We start from the raw sequence: 20577 nt of genomic DNA, 5'->3' as shown, positions 1-20577 counted from the left end.
AAAAAACACACAAATAAACTTCAGTTTACTTTAACCATAAAGCTCTATGTATACTTTTTTCTTAATCCTCATCTGAGGATATGTTTTTATTGATTTGAGAGAGAAAGGAAAGGGGAAGGCAGAGAGAGAAATACCTATTGGTTGCCTCTCTCACATGCTCCAACCTGGGATGGAACCAGCAACCTAGGGATGTGCCCTGATGGGAATTGGACCCTCAACCTTTTGGTGTATGGGATGATGCTCCAACCAACTGAGTCACACCAGCCTATATGCATACTTTTGTTGTTTTTAAAGTTAAGTATACAAAAGAAGAATATATGTAGCATTTAGAATGTTCTGTGTTTACGAATGTTTCTTATTTCAGTAAATTCAGTTATAGTAGTATACAACAAAACCAATGTATTATGAATATTTATAAATTATTATTAAGCAAAAAAGTACAAGTTAATTAGAAATGTCTTCCTTAATGATATGGATGAGGGTTCCCCTTCCTCAATTTGTTCACATAAGCATGGATGAGTATTACTTGTTGACAAAATGACAGTTCTCAATTCTTTTTTTTTTCTTTCTTTCTTTTTTTTTTCTTTTCTTTTTTTTTTTTTAAATGAAAAGGAAAACTATCCTTTGGTGAGGATTAACAAAGTCAGTGGTATATCACCAAAAGTTAATTTACTAATTAGCTGACAACTTGGTTAGGTACACCTTTAATTTTTTTTTTTAAATCCTCACCCAAAGAGTGAAGATATTTTTTCCATTGGTTTTTAGAGTGGAAGGGGAAAAAGAGAGTGAGGAGATGAGAGAGAGAGAAACATTGAGGTGACAGAGACAACAATTGGTTGCCTCCCACACGGGCCTAATTAGGGGTGGGGATCGAACCTGCAACCCAGGTACTTGCCATGACTGGGAATCAAACCTGTGACTCTGGTGTGCAGGCCAACACTAATCACTGTGCCACGCCGATCAGGGCAGTACACCTTTAATTTTATTGAAAACAAAGGATTAGAAGCTGTCTGACTTATAAATGGATTAATCTAGACATTAGTCATTCACTTTTCTCAGTTATTAAGAAACTAGAGGCCCAGTGCACAGAATTGTGCGCATGGTGGGGTCCCTCAGCCCGGCCTGCGCCCTCTCACAATCCGGGATCCCTTGGGGGGATGTAGCAGTGCTGAAGTGGCAGGTGGCTGGGGAGGAGCCCCAGCTGGGGCCAGGTGCAGCTCTGCTGCCACTTATCCCAGCCCTGCTGCACCTACCACTGCCGCCGCTGCTCAGTAGCACTGCTGTGGAGGCAGGAGAGGCTCCCGTCGCTGCAGCTGAGCTCGCCAGCCATGAGCCCGGCTTCTTTCTGAGCGGCACTCCCGCTGTGCGAGTGCACTGACCACCAGAGGGCAGCTCCTGCGTTGAGCATCTGCCCCCTGGTGGTCTGTGCACATCATAGTGACCAGTCATTCTGGTCATTCAGTTGTGAAGGTCCCTTAGGCTTTTATATAGAGAGAAGATATTAGAGGCCCGGTGCACAGATTTGTGCACTAGTGGGGTCCCTCGGCCTGGCCAGTGGGGATTGGGGCCGGCCGGCTGGGGAGAGGCCATGAGAGGGCTCCAGGGCATGTCCCGCTCTCTCGCCCAGTCCTGATCGGCTGGACCCAGGCAGCAAGCTAACCTACCAGTTGGAGCATCTTCCCCCTGGTGGTCAGTGCACGTCATAGCGACTGGTCAAATGAACTGTCAGACACTTAGCATATTAGGCTTTTATTATATAGGATGACATAAAGGCTTTACCAAATCTTATCAGTTGTTACTGATTATACCTATTATTCTTTCACACAGAGGTACCTTGTTTAACCTAATGTACTCAGAATTGGTTGGGAAAATCAAAATATTGTTCATTTCCATACATATTTGCCAATACAGTAGTTTTTGATAAAATACTTTTTTTTCCGCTTTAGATATATTTTCATCAAAACCTTAGAGCTGCTACTATAGCATGTTTAATGTGGAAAATGTCTACTATATAATCTAATTGGCAAAACCAGTCTTGTCTTCATTGTCAAATTAATCAACCACATCAGACTCAGCCTTCTGTCAGAAAAAGTTTGAACTTCATTTTTCAACTACACATAATAATATACATACCCATGACAGCCACCTCACTCCTGAATTCTAAGGGAAAGTGTTCAAGAAGAACATGGAGCCTTGTCATGCGTTTTGTTACCTATCAGATAGGGTGCATTGCTTCATATTTCTTACCCACATTCTCTCTCCTCTCTCATGGAACATTCCTTCAAATAGCTGTAGGTTATTTGATTAGTTTAGGGTGGAAGAGATGTCTTTAATTGAAAAATACCACCACTCCTGCTGCCCATTCTATGATATATCTGAATTCAAAGCATTCTACCAACTCACAGACCAGACTTAGGCAACCTAAGTACTCAGAGCTCTTAAAGTCAGTGGTGAACTAGTCTGTCCAGCAGAGCAGCAGAAGGGACTAATTCAGAGTGAACATTTGGAGGACCATCAGTTTTGCTAGGTCTGGTGAAGCAGCATGTCATTGGGTGGCATCTGGCACCATGGGAATGAAGCCCATATATGATACTCTTAAGATCTCCAAAGTATTTTGAGTGTGGTTTTTGAAAATGGCTTAATTTCTCTCAGTGTCTTCACATGTATACCCTTCCCCAGTCTCATAATGTCTGACACCTCCTCACATTCAGAGCTCTGCTCATGTGTCATCATTTCCTTCTAGACTCCTTCCCTAAGTCCCTCCTCATGCTGGTCTAGGTGCTTAACTCTCTCAGAACAACCGCACTGAACTTTCGTTAGTGGTTTGCCTCCTCTCCATTAGACTGTGAACAACCTAAGAGCGAGATCAGGAGTCTAGCACCGTACCTGCCACATATTTGGCAGTCAACAAGCATATGTTGAGTGAATGTTAATGATACTGTGGAAGGAGCTCTGAATTGGGAGTCAGAAGCTATATGTTTTTAGGCTGTGATCATTTAAAAAATGGTTTTGATAGAGGTTGGCCTAGATTTGTACTTCCATGTTCATTCAGCCTTGTTCACAATTGCCAAGAGGTAGGCTCCATCTTAAGTTTCCATCAACAGATAATGGATGAATGAAATGTGGTTTATACATATAATGGAATATTATTCACCCTTAAAAAGGAAGGCATTGGCCCAGCCGGTGTGGCTCAGTGGTTGAATGTCGACCTATGAACAAGGAGGTCATAGTGTGATTTCCAGTTGGGGTACATGCCTGGGTTGCAGGCTCGATTCCCAGTGTGGGGCATGCAGGAGGCAGCCAATCAATAATTCTCTTTCTTTTTCTTTTTTTTAAATATATTTTATTGATTTTTTACAGAGAGGAAGGGAGAGGGATAGAGAGTTAGAAACATCAATGAGAGAGAAACATCGATCAGCCGCCTCCTGCACACTCCTCACTGGGGATGTACCCGCAACCAAGGTACATGCCCTTGACTGGAATCAAACCTGGGACCCTTGAGTCTGCAGGCCGATGCTCTATCCACCGAGCCAAACCGGCCAGGGCTGATTCTCTTTCATCATTGATGTTTCTCTCTCTCTCTCTCTCCCTCCCTCTCCTTCCTCTCTGAAATCAATAAAAAAAAATTTTAAATAAAGGCATCTTATGTGCTAACACATGGATAAACCTTGAGGACATTATGCTAAGTAAAATAAACCAGTTGCATAAAGACAAATACTGCATGATTCCACTTACATGAGATATCTAAAATATTCAAACTCTTAGAAACAGAAAGAAGAATGCTAGTTTCCAGAGTCTAGAAGGAAGGGGGAATTGTTTAACTGCTATAGAGTTTTTTCCATCTTGTAAGATGAAAAGTTCTAGAGATTTGTTGCACAACAGGGTGTTTGTAGTTTACACTATTATACTGTACACTTAAGAAAGGTTAATAGCAACTGGGCAGTTCCTTGCCCCAAACAGTTACCAGTTCAGCATTGCAGCCTCTCACTGCTCTAAGTCCCAAGGTGAGACTCCCTGCTCATTCAACCTGGAAGAAGAGGAGGATCATTCCTTATCCCCAGAATAAAGATAGGACAAAACCCATCCTATATAATAAAAGCGTAATTTGCTAAGTGTCCAACAGATCAGTTGACCTTTTGGTCGACCGCTTGACCAGTCGCTATGATGCACACTGACCACCAAGGGGCAGACGCTCCGACCAGTAGGTTACCTTGCTGCTGGGGACTGGACAAGAGAGCTGGACATGCCCTCTAGTCCTCCCGCGGTTCCTCTCTGGCTGGCTGGCCCCCATCAGCCCCGATCGGGACTGGGTGAGACGGCCCTGATCCCCAGCCAGACTGAAGGACTCCACCTGTGCATGAATTCGTGCACCGAGCCTCTAGTGTTTTAATAATTGGAAAAACAGAGAGAAAAGAAAGTTTAAGATAGTAAATTTTATGATAAGGGTTTTTACCACAATTAAAAAAAAAAAAAATTAACCCTAACTGGTTTGGCTCAGTGGATAAAGCGTCGGCCTATGGGTGGAAAGGTCCCAGGTTCGATTCTGGTAGAGAGAATGTATCTTGGTTGCAGGCACATCCCCAGTAGGAGGTGTGCAGGAGGCAGCTGATTGATGTTTCTCTCCCATCGATGTTTCTAGACAGACGAGATCGGGTGCGTTCAGGGTGGTATGGCCGTAGACTCATCGATGTTTCTAACTCTTTATCCTTCTCCCTTCCTCTCTGTAAAAAATCAATAAAATATGTATTTTTTTTTAAGTAGAGAAACCCTTTAAAAAAAATAATTATAAGACAAAAACTTTGATTTTTTTACAAACTGCCGGGGCTGGCCAGCAAACTCTGAGCGATGGATGAATGGATTACTCCCACACAACGTTTGCTGTGAAAGAGAGGCTAAGGGACGACCTGGCTATAGCAACCAGGCAGCCCCGATTGCCTGCCTCGTTAGCCTTTTATTACAGTTTTTATCTTTAGATACATCCAGTAGTTGCGTAATCTTGGGAGGACACGTGTTTACATTGTCCTCTAGGCAAGGGCATCCAGGGATTAAGCATATGGATTCCAGTAAGCACCTAGGGGTCTGCATGTGCACAGACTTGTTTGGAAAGGTCAAGGAATAATTAGGGGCGCCGCTTTCGACACTCCCCTAAGTTGGAATCCGATAAACAGGGCAGATGGCCTTCCACATACTTCCCTTTTCTCAGAATGTCCTTACAAACTTCCCAACCAAGTCTCGTGTGCTCTCCATCATCTCCGCCTTTTTTGTTTTGCTGAATGTAAAAGACAGAGGAAGGTGGTGAACTTTCTGCTTTGGAATATCAGTCTTTGAAGTGTGTTTACTGCTCCAGTTCTGATTTTACAGACTATAAGAAAAAAAAGAGCAGTGGTTAGTTATCTGGAATGCATGGAGTGTGAGTAAGCTCCAATGATTGCTCAGCCTCTGCCGTCAGCTTCATCATTCGCCAGGTTATTCCAGGGGCCATCTGATTATGGGGAAGGCACAATGTTCAGGGCTGCGTAGTCCCCCGGCCAAAATTCTTCATTTCTGGAAGGATTGGTCCCATGCCATGCCTTGGATTGATGGGGTTTAATACAGTGAGCTGGAATCTACAGCTGCCCTGTGGGGGTAGAAACACAGGCATATCCTCCCCCAGCCCATGTTAATTCATTGGGTCGCATCCAGTTATTAGTGTCCACATCTCCCAAGACTTGTGGTTTCTGAGATGGGCTATTGAGATAAAGTGCTGTTCTACAGAGGATTGAAAAAGATCATTCAGATTTTAAAAATTCAGGGTAAAGAAGAAGTATAGCTGGGTCCTGAGTCCTATATTCCCCCTTTTTTGTTTTACTAGCATACACTTCAGGGTAGCATGGGCACGTTCAACAACGGCCTGCCCTTGTGGACTGTAAGGGATTCCCATAGAATGCTGGATGGACCAAGTTTTGCAAAAGGCAGTGAAGCCATGGCTGCTATAAGCAGGCCCATTATTAGTTTATCTTGGTTAATATAGCTACAATTGGAAACAGGTCTTAATTGAATTCATGCAAAGAAATGTATTGCCACTTATTAAGAATTGCCAAATACTGAAGGGGACAGGTGGGGAGAATATATAATTTATCAAATTGCTTTAAAAATGCTTCCTTATATCTGAAAAACAAAAAGTTTAAGAATCAGCAATACTTTCAAATGGCATGGAATCTTGTCCTTTCTGCAAAACACAATATTTCAGAATAACAATTAGAACTATAAATGAAAGCATAATATGGTTATTATTACTTGACAAAGCTTTCCATGTACCTTAAGCAGAAAATTTTCCTTCATGAGAGAGAAAACAAGCACTTGAGGCATTGCAGACCTATGGAGTGATCTAAAGCCAATTCTAGGTCAAGAAAAAGTTTCTTAAAATTCAAATCCTGGAAGGATTGTTAATCTTATTTTACCAAAAGATCATATATCAAAGTGTTAGACACAAACATAGGCTAGTAAACTTCAGTTCCCATGATTAAGAGATGACTTAAAAAAAAAAAAAATACCTAGCCCTAACCAGTTTGGCTCAGTGGATAGAGCGTTGGCCTGCGGACTGAATGGTCCCAGGTTCGATTCCAGTCAAAGGTATGTACCTTGGTTGCGGGCACATCCCTAGTAGGGAGTTTGCAGGAGGCAGCTGAATCAGTGTTTCTAACTTTCTATCCCTCTCCTGCTCCCTTCCTCTCTGTAAAAAAAATAAATAAAATATTTTTTAAAATACCTCATTAATGTTCTATATAATAAAAGGCTATGCAAATTGTCCCCTCAACTGGGAGTTTGACCTGTGTTCGACCAGGGGGCGGGGCCAGCTGGTGAACCACCGGCAGCCCCTCCCCCCACTAGCCAACCAATTGTCCCCGATCAGGGTGGGCTGGCCAGACCCCACCTGTGCAGGAATTTGTGCACCAGGCCTCTAGTAACATATAACCATTTTACTAGAAAAGGACTAACCAAAATAAGGTTTATTCTCTAACTTCATTTATCCTTGGGTGTGATCAGCAAATGACACTAATTGGATTTCTGCTGTCAGTCTCCCTAAGTATATTGATATAAGCTGTTTACCATCTGGTTATACCTTCTGGTTAGGGAGGCAAAATGCAAATCATTTACTCTTAAGTGTCCTTGGCTTAGAGAAGATAGGATTTACTAGATGGCTCCAAATTGCTGATCAACCATCTCAGTTTCCCTATTCTACTTGTCCTGGTGGCTAACTGGCCTGTGTCACTTACATAACTTCCTTTTGACATTTCTCTTCACAAACTTCCTACAACTTTCACAAATCTTTCTTCAGAAACCTTACAACTTTCAGAAATAACCAGCTTTAGAATTCACTTTCATTTTCCTTCAGAATGCATCTCCATGCCTTAACCCTTAGAAACCTTAATTTTTAGGTGACATGTAAGTAATTAACATTCCTCAGATTAGCAGTACATTCACATTTTAAGAGATATTTCAAATAAAATACAAGATACTCATTAACAGATTCAAATCCATCCTCTAGATTTTCCATACAAGGCAAAACTCAGGTTAATATCTCAGTATCCTGTTATTTCAAAATACCTAGATATTTAATAATTTTTACTATTTAATTCAGAAAACTCCAAAGTTTTAAGTTACCAAACACTTTGGAAAACTATGTTTAGGCATATATAATTACCACTGAAAAAGCTTTATCATATACCCTTTATTTTAGTTATATTTATTTTGCCTTAACAACTTTGAGATTTTAAAGCCAATTATTATTATCCAAGGCATTTTCTTGGCACATTTTGTAACAGAGATAACACTGGCTTTCAGTAGCTTTAATGTTAAAGTACTATTTTTTTCTTTTTAAATTATAAAAATGGGAGTGGCCCTCACACTGCTATTTCTGCAGCCTGCTGGAGGACACTTCTTCAGGTCTAATCATTCTAGGAAGAAGACTTGGAGGGTTTAGACCAGCGGTTCTCAACCTGTGGGTCGAGACCCCTTTGGGAGTCGAATGACCCTTTCACGGGTTGCCTAAGACCATCGGAAAACACATATATAATTAATATTGTTTTTGTGATTAATCACTATGCTTTATGTTCAATTTGTAACAATGAAAATACATCCTGCATATCAGATATTTACATTACGATTCATAACGGTAGCAAAATTAGAGTTATGAAGTAGCAACGAAAATAATTTTATGGTTGGGGGTCACCACAACATGAGGAACTGTATTAAAGGGTCGTGGCATTAGGAAGGTTGAGAACCACTGGTTTAGACGATTTTATTTCCCATATTTTTTCTCTCTGCGTAGACTAACATGAAATCTCACATGTAAGAAACTATCTTAAAAACAGAAACAGAAAAACTCCACAGTAAATAGAAAAGAATTCATAAAAGGGTGGACTGAGACATAGCCTTAGAATCTTCAAACTAAGTCCCCCAAAGATAAGAAAGCAAGCAAATAACATCAGTCAGTAACCGAGTCACATTATAGACAGACAAAGAACTTTCACTAGCTTTGAGTTTCCAGTGGCTGATGACTTGAGAGGGAGAGCAGGTAGGATCCCCACAATTAAGAATTCTTGGCAGCTGCTGGGAAGTTCCTACAATCCCTGCTACAAGTAGCTGGGGCACCTTGTATTGGGTTTGCAAGAGCCCAGGCAAGGCCCAGCTGTGAAGCAAAGCAGGGTGGTGCTAGTGCCAGGTCTTAGGCCTTTTATTGATAGGTTTGGGGCTCACTGACACCAGCTGCAGCTTATTTGAGATATTTTAGCAAAGTCTGAAGCCTAAGCCAGGACAGGCCATTCATATGGAAAAGCTGATTGCAAACAGTTTGGGTGGGGCTGCAAATGAATGGGGCAGGTTCTCAGGGAATCACCAGGGTAGAACTGTGTGAGCCAGACTAATGAAAACTCAGATATGACTGCCAGTCAGCCCTGCAATGGGGGAGGTCCCAGCACAGGAATAATGACCACTAGGAGCACCCCAGTCTGGGAGAGAGTCACCCTCGAGTTCCTACCCTGATGCCAGACAATCTAGTTCCTCCCCCTATATGTGTGGGACCCCCAAAGCTGCCTGGTACTGGAGCTCAGAGGGATCAAGTCCAATTAAGTTTGTGTGCTGGCCCTTTAAGACGAACACCTGGGTACCCAGCAGCCTCTGTGTCACTCAGTCATAATCCCTGCTGGTTTTTACAGCCCAAAGTTACAGGGACTTCTCTTCCCAACTCTGGAACCCTCCGTTGGGGTTCTGGTGTGGGGCTGGGACTCCTTGCTTCTCACATACAGCCTCCTCAGGGATGATCTCCCTCCCGATGAAAAAACCCGGCACATGTGGGTGTTGGACCAGCCCGTTCTGTGCCTTTGCCCCTCCTACCAGTCTCAGTGTGCTTTCTTTACTTCTCTAGTTGTAGGACTTCCATTCAGCCAGCTTTCAGGTGGTTCTGAATGAAGATTGTTCTGTAGTTTAGTTGTAATTTTGATGTGGTTGTGAGAGGTGGCAAGTACCAATGTTTATCTATGCCGCCATCGGGGTTCCTCCCCAAGGGCTTCTTAGTAAGGGCAATGCAATTAGACTAGAGTCATTTTAAAATCAAAGAAAGATGTGATAGAATTATGTGATTCTCTGCTTAATTATAAAACAAGGAAAACATTGATATATGTGTATATCTATTGCTATATACAGTGGGGCCTTGACTTACGAGTGTCCCAACTGACGAGCTTTTTGAGATACCAGCTGTCTCTGGGCTGATTTTTTTGCATTGAGTTAACGAGCTCAATGAGCTCGGTCTCGGAACGAATTAAACTCGTAAGTCAAGGCCCCACTGTAGTACCTTTATTGTTATATGGTTATGAATAAACTCTGTTAACCTAAACAAAAACAAGACAGTAGGCCCTGTGTCTCAGGGGAGGAGGGTGCTGCCAGTGAGCAGAAGGAAGATAGTTTAATATTCTCATGCAGATTATGGGACAGGAGTCAGAAAACCTAAATGCAGTGATAATTTTGTCCTAAAGTGATTGTCTGACTTTAGGCATGACACTTATTCTTCTCTGCTCAACTTCCTCATTTTAAAAAGGTATTAAGGGGAAAAATTTCTAAGAGACCAAAGATTGTGAACTGAGTGGAAAGATTTTAGCTCCAAGCAGGTTACCCACTCTAGCACAGTCTAGTCTCCGAGAGTTCTGGTTCAAGAGAAAAAAAAAATAGGATGGGTCTTCTAAAGCCAGAAGACCCACAAACCATCTCTTCCTTCCCGGGAAGCAGTCTCTGAGTGTTGGTGATTTGCCAGTGATATCAGGACCTTCCATTAAGGAGGCTCTGAGGTGCTCTGCTGTGCAATGGGGCAGCCATCTTGGGATTCTGCCTTCCGCTGCCTTTGCTACTTAAATAGCAGTTCCCCCCTTATCCACATTTGAGTTCCTGTGGTTTTGCTTTCCACGGTTTCAGTTACCCATGGTTAACTGTGGTCTGAAAATATTAAGTGGAAAATTCCAGAAATAAAACAATTTATAAGTTTTAAGTTGAAATTCAACCATTGGCATCATCATGTTTTATAGAATTACCCAAAGCAGATGATCCTTCTGATATAGCCTCAGAATGTAAGTAGTAGCCTAATGCCTACTTCATTCACCTCACTTCATTTATCATGGAGGCATTGTATTATCTCACATCACAAGAAGGTGAGTACTGTACAGTAAGATACATAGACTACATTCCTGTAACTTTTATTAGTGTATTGTTATAATTGTTATATTTTATTATTAGTTATTAATCACTTATTGTGCCTAATTTATAAATTAAACATTACCATAGGTATGTTTTTGTAGGGGCGGGGGGAACATAGTATAGGGTTTGGCACTATCCGTGATTTCAGACATCCACTGGGGGTTTTGGAATGTTGGGACCTGCTGTATGTCATGTTTTGGGATCATGGCATCCAATTAGGCCTGCTTTGATATATGTAACCTAACTGGTCAGGTCAAAGAAAATTTTTAAAGGACCAGACTCTTTAAATATATTGTCATTTAGACCTCACAGCAGTTTCATATGGTAGATATTATGTCCAATTTTACATGTAAGGAAACTAAGACTGATATGTTAACTTGCCAAGGTTGACAGCTCATTGGTAGGACCAACATTCAAACCAGAGTCCAATACCAAAGCTCTTTATTTTTCAACTGTGACATTTAGCTTCTGTTGATGAGATCATATATGGGGGCGAACTTCATAAAAATTAGAAATTTTTGTAGAAACAAATTGCTGGTTAATATGTTCACTCAGACATTCTCTGTGGCAGAGGGGCATATATATCAGAATTACTTGGAACACCTTTTTAAAAAAATTGATTTCAGAGGAAGGAAGAGGGAGAGAAACATCAATGATGAGAGAGAATCATTGATTGGTTGCCTCCTGCAATCCCCTACTGGGGATCGAGCCCAAAACCCAGGCATGTGCCCTGACCGGGAATCCAACCGTGACCTTCTGGTTCATAGGTCAGTGCTCAACCACTGAGCCACCAGCTGGACTTGGAACACTTTTTAACCATGCCTCTTTCCTCTTCCTCTCTCCCGTGACTTTTATCCCTTATCACTGATAAAATGAACCACTATTACTGATGGGAATATGTCATATCCCTTAGTTGTGTGGAGATAAGTTAAATTTTGCTCTCAGTTCTTCACTCTCTAGGTCATATTATAAACCCACACCCTTGCCATAGCTTCGTAGCTGGCAGAATATACTTTCTTCATCCCTTGATTTGGGGCTTGGATTTATGACTTGCTTTAACCAATTAATGTTAATGAGAGAGACAAGAGGATATATTGTACATATGGAACAAAAGTGTTTGAAATTCAGAGAGCAAAATCTTGGAAATATTTTAAAAATAAGAAATATAGACTCTGGCCCGGTGGCTCAGTTGGTGGGAGCTATATGCCAGAGTCATACCAGGAGTCAACCGGTGATGCATGGATGGATGGAACGACAGGTCATTCTCATTCTCTCTCTCTCTCTCTCTCTCTCTCTCTCTCTCTCTCTCTCTCTCTCTTCCCTCTCTTCCTCTCCCTCCCTTCTTTCCTAAAAAAATCAATAATCATAAACAAATTTCAAATAAAAATAAGAAATGTGTGAACTATACATATGAAATATAAATAATTTTCCTAAAAAGTAAAGAAAAAAGACAAAATAGATGCAGAATATAAAAGAAAATTAGAGGACCAGTTTAGGAGGTCCAACATCTGAATCATAGAAATTATAGGAAGAGAGAAAACAGGGAGGAAATAACTTTAAAAAGTACTTTGAGAACTGAAGGAAATGATTTGCCAGATTAAAAGGGCATGCTGTGCCTATCACTGGGGTAGAAAATAGACCCACACCAGTCATAAAAATTTTCAACATTGGTTTTAAAGATCCTACAAGCTTCCAGGGTGGGGAGGGTACTTGGACATATCAAGAATCAGAATTTCTTTGGACTTCATAGCAGCAACATAGGAAGCAAGAAGATGATAGTACAATGCCTTAAAAATTCTGAAGGAGAATGATTACGAACCTAGAATTCTAGCCAAAGTATATATAAATGAGTATAGAATAAAGTAATTTTCTGAGATTAAAGGTTTTTAAAATTTTAACCGCTTCATACCCTTTCTCAAGAAGCTACTGCAAGAAGTACTCCACCAAAATAGAAAGAATCAATCAAGAAAGAGTAAGACGTGAGAGGCAAGAAGAAGCAAGAGACTGACTCAGCATGAGATGACAGGGATTCTTTGAGGAAAGGTGAAAGGTGACCACAGGATGACAGCCCTGCACCAGAGGTGAGGCGCAACAGTGTCCCCCCAGAGATAGACTGTCACTGTCAAGTTCCCCACTTCCTTTGGGCCATCTTCTTAACTTGAAGACAGGACACCTAGGAGAACTTGGCCCAGATTCTCATGACACTCACAGAAGTTCTCAGTTTTCCCTGATAGCCGGAGGTAGGCCATGGTGGACGCAGGAGCAGGGAGTACAGGGCAGCCCACTCCCTCTGACCCCCCTTCTGCTGCATGTCCACCGCCTGGTCCACACCATAGTCTTGCCAGGTACCTGAAGACTCACTCGCCACGCATGACCTTACTCATAATTTCTCCAGAAAAGGCCTCGCCACTTCCCAGAGAAGTGGAAGTCAGACCACAACCCTAAGACGGGTCCACTCCCCTCCCCCTAGAGACTCTGTTCAGGGGACACAGTGCTGCTGACTTCCTGCACTTGACCTCCATCTTCAAGACAAGCAGTTTAGCCTGGCCAGTGTGGCTCAGTGGTTGAGTGTCGAACTATGAACCAGGAGGTCACCAGTTTGATTCCTGGTCAGGGTCTGTCATCTATGTTTCTCTCTTTCTCTCTCCCCGTCTCCCATTCTCTCTAAAATCAATAAAAACATTAAAAATAAAAAGGCTAGACAGTTTATTATTTGGGGATAGATTCCATGAAGGTGGTAGAATAAATAAAAAGCAATGAACACAAAATCAGGATATTAGTTATATCTGGTGGAGTGAAGAGAGGGGATGCAGAGAGTTTCTCAGAGTCGATGTGAATCGCCGGAGATCTTGTAAAAATGCAGATTGTAAGGCAGAGGTCGGGGAGGCTGATATTCAGCATTTTTAAGTGTCATGCAAAGTGCTGAGTTCCCCAAAAGCCTCAGCGTAGTGTTTGAGGATTGCAAAGAAGTAACCTGGAGGACTGGCTGTAAAAGACATGGGTTTATTAGGACTTATGTGCACCGGTGGTGGCTGACCAGTGACGTTTATCTCCGCGGCAGCTGCCATCGGTGAAGTTGAACCACTAAGTCCCATCTGGCCTACGATGGGCCACACCGAGGGCAGCCAGCTGGTGCTTTTGTTTTACTACCACCCAGACTTTCCCAGCACAAGGTTTTACAGAGTACAGAGGAAAACAGGGCATGCAGAGGAAAGGGGGTGGGGGACAGGTCCCTGCAGCTCGGGCCCCCTGTATCCTCGCTGTTTACAATCCAGGCTCACATCTAGAAGCAGATCCTCTTTGGCCTTTCTTAGACCAAGTTGCTGGCCAGGTTCCCAAGGTCTCTCACATTCCGCTCGCAGATGCCTTCACTGTTATTTCCACAGGGTGGGTAGGGGAGTTAGAGCAAGGGAAGGGGCCCATGTTCCCATTTACCATACATTAACCTTCCAGGTGATGCCAGTTCTGGTCCTGGGACCACACTTTGAGTACCAGGGTTCTAAAGTGCTGGTACTGTTGTTTCTTAACTTGAGCACTTGGTACACAGTGTTCATTTTATTATTACTCTTGGCTCTCTTATGTATGCACATATATGATACCTTTAGCAACAACAAAACATTTTATTGCAAAGGAAAAATATATGGGTTGAGCAGTAGCCTAGAGATATAAACATGTCAAGTCATAACCTTGCAAACTGTACTAGTCAGGGTTCTCCAAAGAAACAGAACCATTAGGAGATAGATGCATAGAGAGAGACTGATCAATTTTTAATGAATTAACTCACACCGTGATGGAGGCTGACAAGTCCTAAGAAGCTGAGACCCAAGAAGACCTGATGTTTCAGTCTGAGCCTCAAGGCAGGAAAGACCGAGGTTCCAGCTCTAGGCAATCAGGCAGGAGGGGTTTCTTTCCTCTTATCAGTCTTTTTTCTGTTCAGGCCCCAGGCCCACTCACATCAGGGAGGGCTATCCCTTTTACTCAGTCTATGGATTCTAATGTGAATTTCATCCATAAGCACCCTCAAACACACCCAGAATAATGTTAGACCAAATATCTGGACATCCCATGTCCCAGTCAAGTTGATGCACACATTCATTGCACATACCGTGGCCAGGAGCTTTTGCTTGATTCTTTTTATGTACTCTGGAGAGCCAGTTAAAGAATTGTAAACCTGTGCCTTAGGTAATCTTCACAATGGTGCGGAGGGCAAATTGGAGGGTGAACACAGGTGGTAGAGGGGGTTGGCAGCAGAGGGGCCAGTCAAAATGCTATATTTTATTGGTGTCAGCAAGAAATGATTGGGAGGAGCCAGAAAGTGGCGATGTGGGAACAGAGGAGAAGGCCAGGTTCCAGAGATATTGAGACAGTAATATGAACAGGAGTACTTGGTGATGGATGGGGAGTTTGGGGAGGAGGAGGAGGAGTTAGGGATGAGTCAAGAGTTTCTGTTGTTTTTTTAAAATATTTTTTTCTTAATTTCAGAGAGGAAGGGAAAGGGAGAGAGAGAAACATCAGTGATGAGAGAGAATCATTGATCGACTGCCTCCTGCACACCCTTTACTGGGGATTGAGCCCGCAACCCAGGCATATGCCCTTGACTGAAATCGAACCCATGACTCTTCAGTCCGCAGGCCGACACTCTATCCACTGAGCCAAACCAGCCAAGGCAGGAGTTTCTGGTTTTTGAGATTCCATTTCCTGAGCTGGGTCAGGAGAGCCCTGTAGGGTAGGTGTTGCTGGGAAGTTGTATTAGCCACATGGGAGGCCTGTTGGTGACCTTTGGTGGGGACATGAGATGCGGAGCTACCCTACCTCCAAGTCTGCAGAGGTCTTGACACACAGTCCCTTTGGGGCTTTGCCTAAGGTGCACAGCTAATGTTGCACTGATCTGTTGATAGTTTCCACTTCATGTCAAGAGACTATAACCTTTTTATACTCTTGTCCTAAATGTTTTTATTTTTTTATTTTATTTTTTTAGTAAATCTTTATTGTTCAGCTAAATGTTTTTATTAAAGGAAGCTTAGAATCTGTATCAGAAGTTGGTTTTGGTAGGACAGTTTGAGCACATGTGTGCAACCTGTATAAATTATTAAGTGGAGAGTTAAGAATTTACATATGTTCTGTGTACTGTACCAGCCTTCAGTGTGGCTGGCGGCTGGCCACCCCTAGGGACTATGAAGTTGCAGGTCATGCTCCCCTCCGCCCCCCAGGGTTCTCTGCCTGTGCCTTCAGGATTGTTAAGATGTGAGCAACTCTTAATCCCATGGTCACTCGACACACACACACTCTTTGACATTGCTTCTGAGCTATATTTACCACTGATTCTCTTCTCTACTCTTGCCAAGCTTAAGCTTCCTTCCTCCGTGAAATGATGATTACACCTGCTTTGCAGAGTTGCTCTGCCTAGCACAGAATAGGCCTAATAAATGGTAGCTCTTACTGGTTTTGGAGATTTCTTTTTAAATGTTTATTTTACTGTTGTTTTTGATTTCCTGATTACCTGTTAATCAGGCATGAGCCTTTGCCAGAGACCTGGCCAACCGTGGCCTCTTCTTATTTGGCACACTAGCCAATCCCAGCCAACAGGCAGAATTTAGGGGTCAGTTTTTACTGAACAGTGATGATGAGTCAAGTCCCATTGCGGTGCTGAACTGACAGTAAATGAGGGGGTGGCCCTTCCCTGGAGCTGACAGAGACAGATAAGGAGACTGACCATTACTGTGTTGTTACATTTGCCTCACCAGAGGAGGGCACAAAAAGCCAGTGGCAAACTGCAGTCATCTGGGAATTGAGAAGACTTTAAGTGGGCACTATATGCTCTCTGCCACTGACTGCAAGGGTATGCCCATAGAGCTCCCTGTGCTGGCAACACTGTTTCTCTGCCTGCTGCCACCTGCCATTTCTTAATTGCACTCTACCCATATATTAACTTGCCAGGGACATTCTTCTCAGACATCCTTGGGCCAAACCCAATCAGCAAACCTCAGCAGTTCAAACTTCCAACACACACCCAGAATTGTCACTTTTTACCACCTGTGCCGATACTGCCCTGGTCTAAGTTGTTTCTTTTACCTGGACTATTGCCGCCTCATCCATCTCCCTGTTTGCCCTGCTGTCCTACAATCTGCTCTCCATCCAGCAGCCAGAATGATCTTTTCCCCTGTTTGACCCCACCATAGGTTTTCCATCTCACATGCGGGAAAAGCCAACCCTTGACCTGGGCCCACAGGCCCTAAACAGTCTGGCACTCCTGCCCCTCTAGTACCATCTCTTCATGCTCCTCATCCCCCAGGCATGCTCCCACCTGGCCTCTGCCTGGACCGTCTTTGGAGATGTTGGCACAGCACTCTCTCATGCCCTGCAGACTTTGGCTCATACTTTTCACACTCCCTGAGGCCTTTCCTGAGCACCTAATTTAAAATCATAAGCCCAGCCAAAACCGGTTTGGCTCAGTGGATAGAGCGTCGGCCTGCGGACTGAGAGGTCCCAGGTTCGATTCCGGTCAAGGGCATGTACCTGGGTTGCGGGCACATCCCCAGTAGGAGATGTGCAGGAGGCAGCTGATCGATGTTTCTCTCTCATCGATGTTTCTAACTCTCTATCTCTCTCCCTTTCTCTCTGTAAAAAATCAATAAAAATATATTTTAAAAAAAATAAAATAAAATAAAATCATAAGCCCACACACTCCCTTTCTTTCCATGTTTTATTTTCTCAGGAGCAAAAACCAACTAAAATGTGGGCTCCAGGGGAGTGATGGGTTTGTTTTGTTCCCTGTGTATCTCCAGGGCCCGGGCCTGGCTAGTTCATTGAATTCTTGCTAGATTCCTACTGAATACACTGAACAAGAGTGTGATAAAGGTTTTGGAAGAAAGAGAGAGGAGGGGCAAGGTTGAGTACTTCAGGTCCTGTCCAGAGGGGCCTGGTGTGTTGGAGTTCAGCTTTTCTGATGCAGGAGGTCAGGCTCCAAGGAGGAGCCGTGTGCACTAAGGAGCCCGCTGCCAGCACCAGGTGGCCTGTGCAGGGCCACTGTTCGGAAAACTTAAGTCCAAGGCTAGTTTCTAGAGCTGTGCCATCCGGTGCGGTAGCCGCCAACCATGGAGGGCTGTTAAGTACTTGAAATATACCTCGTCCAAATTGAATTGTACCAAAAGTGTAAACTGTACATTGGATTTTAAAAACTTAGTACCAGGAAAGAATACAAAATAAAAATACCTCTATTATGCTTTTATTGCTTTCAGAGAGGGAGAGAGAGATAGAAACATCAATGATGAGAGAGAATCATTGCTTGGCTGCTGGTCTGTTTATTTATATTTTTGTTAATCCTTACCCGAAGATATTTTTCCATTGATTTTTATTTTTAGAGAAAGAGTAGAGGGGAGTTGGAGAGACAGAGAGAGAAACATCATTGTGAGATAGATATATCAATTGGTTGCCTCCCGCACACGCCCCGATCAGGGCCGGGGATCAAGCCTGCAACTGAGGTACATACCCTTGACTGGAATCTAACCCGGGACCCTTTAGTCTGCAGGCTGATGCTCGATCCACTGAGCCAACCCTGTTAGGGCCATTTCTTTATTTTTATTTTTTTAAACCAAGCTCTGGCCAATTTTATTAAAGAAAAATTTCCCATGATTTACTTTTCGCCAGTCTGTTCTGACATGCTTCTAATGATATCAGAATCACCTGGGTCAATGATAGCCAGTGTGCATACCCTGTAGTATTTTCCACACGCTGTGCCCAATTCAATATTATTGCCACTGTAGTGATGGACACCAGTCTTGGCCAACATTGCATAGTACTCTATTTCAGATTTCCTCAAGGCCGGGCAGTTGTTGGCCAGGATGACCAGCTTCACTTTGCCTTATCAGATCATCTTCAGCGTCTGCTTGTACCCCAGCACGTACTTCCCACTTTTCATCACCAGCTGAAGCCTGGGGTTGATCGACTCCAACGACTTTTTTGTCTTCTTTGTGGCCACCATCTTCCTGCCTCAAGTGCGGAAGGCCCCCAGCCAGATGCAGCCGCCAAGATGGCCGGGGAGCGAGAAAGCCATTTATTTATTTTTAATGTGACTACATCTGGAGGGCTTGTTAAAACTGTTTCCTGCTCGGCTGGTGTTGCTCAGTGGTTGATCGTCGACCCATGAACCAGGAGGTCACAGGTTCAATTCTCAGGGCACATGCTGGGGTTGTGGGCTCAGTCCCCAGTAGGGGTGTGCAGGAGGCAACTGATCAATGTTTCTATCTCTCTATGCTTCCCCTTTCTCTCTTTTAAAAAAAAATCAATAAAAAATATTTTTAAAAAAATCTTTAGATCTAGGGGGTTTGGTTCAGTGGACAGAGTGTCAGCCTGCAGACTGAATGGTCTCTGATTTGATTCCAGTCAAGGGCACCTGCTTGGGTTGCCGACTGGATCCCCAGTATGGGGCAGGTAAGAGGCAGCCGATCAGTGATTCTCTCTCAGCATTGATGTTTTTATCTCTCTCTCCCCCTTCCCTTCCTCTCTGAAATCAATAAAAATATGTTTTTTTTCATCTTTTTTTTATTTTTATTTTTTCTCAGTCAACATTTTTATTTCTTTGTAAATTGACTTTTTCGACAACGCACCTAAGTTCTCAATGCTGCTCCCACGCATGGAGAATGGCCGAAGAAAACATTCCCACCACTGGCAGGCGCTAAGAACGAACCTTTACTGAGAAGGTTCCCACTTTAGCTTTAAGAAAACTCAGGCCCTGACCGGTTTGGCTCAGTGGATAGAGCGTCAGCCTGCAGACTCAAGGGTCCCAGGTTTGATTCCGGTCAAGGGCATGTACCTTGGTTGCGGGCACGGCCCCAGTGGGGAGTGTGCAGGAGGCAGCTGATCAATGTTTTTCTCTCATCGATGTTTCTAACTCTCTATCCCTCTCCCTTCCTCTCTGTAAAAAATCAATAAAAGAAAAAAAATAAGAAAACTCAGGAAGGCCCACCATTGCCACGACTCCCCCGGCCTGTTTCAGTGAGGTTTCCTTTTCAGACTGTTATGACAGCTGCTGTTTAACAAACACTTACGCACGAGTCTGTGGTGAGCACATCACACAACTTCTCCCCAAACTCGAACCTGAGAAGCAGGACTGTTGTGCTCCCATTAAAAAGATGGAGCAAGTCGGGCACAGGCTGGGGAAGCCAGATCACAGGGCGGGCAGGGAGCCTAGACTCGCATAGAGGCCTGCCTGTCCCCAAAACCTGGGCTCTGGACGCTCGACAACCCCCAGAAGCCAACTTTTCGGGTTGGGGAGTGACAGGTCCCGGCAGGGGCGGCAGAAGGCCGGAGGCTGAATGGCTGTGGCACCAGCGCCTAGAATCCTGGCTCTGCCACTTCTTGGCATTTTGACCCCGGTCGTATCACTTAGCCACCTTGTACCTCAACTCGGCCATCTATTCAATGGGAGCTATCATGGGAAAATACGGGAGGGGTGGAGGCTGTCATGACTGACAGCCTCGGATTCAATTCCCAGTCAAGGGCACGTACCTGGGTTGCAGGTTTAATCCCTGGCCCTGGTTGGGCCTCATGCAGGAGGCATCCAATTGATGTGTCTCTCACATGGATGTTTCTCTCTTTCTCCTCCCTTCCACTCTCAAAAAATCAATGAAAAAAATATATTTGGGTGAGGATTAACAGCAAAAAAAGGTTGGAGGCCCTGCAGTCATTATCGCTGAAGGAATAGACATGAGATGGGGCAGCTTACAAGGAGTGGCCTTGGAGGCAGGAGCAGGTCCAGAGAGCAGTTGAGTGAACCTTGAAGGAAGAAGACACTGTTTAGAGAAGAGAGGAGTGGCCTATTGAGCTCAGTGCCTCAGAAAGGTCAAGTAAATA

The 20577-nt window shown here is 43.6% G+C and overlaps 2 protein-coding genes across 2 annotated transcripts in view; one reads left to right on the top strand and one right to left on the bottom strand.

The window, feature by feature from the left end:
- MAML1 (mastermind like transcriptional coactivator 1) overlaps nucleotides 1-20577 on the top strand; it is a gene marked incomplete at its 5' end in the record, with an annotated part of 65085 nt that overhangs the window by 8001 nt on the left and 36507 nt on the right. The gene's annotated exons all lie outside the window — the stretch shown is intronic.
- On the bottom strand, nucleotides 18315-18718 carry LOC308519760 (large ribosomal subunit protein eL30-like). The gene is given in 2 exon segments (XM_081091932.1): nucleotides 18315-18586; nucleotides 18593-18718. Coding segments are annotated over 2 exon segments (342 nt in total). The 5' UTR covers nucleotides 18707-18718; the 3' UTR covers nucleotides 18315-18358.

Source organism: Myotis nattereri, assembly GCF_964212035.1.
Source record: "Myotis nattereri genome assembly, chromosome: 5".
NCBI classification, from domain to species: Eukaryota; Metazoa; Chordata; class Mammalia; order Chiroptera; family Vespertilionidae; genus Myotis; species Myotis nattereri.
Note: the sequence above shows the minus strand (reverse complement) of the source record. Positions and strands in the feature narration are given on the sequence as shown.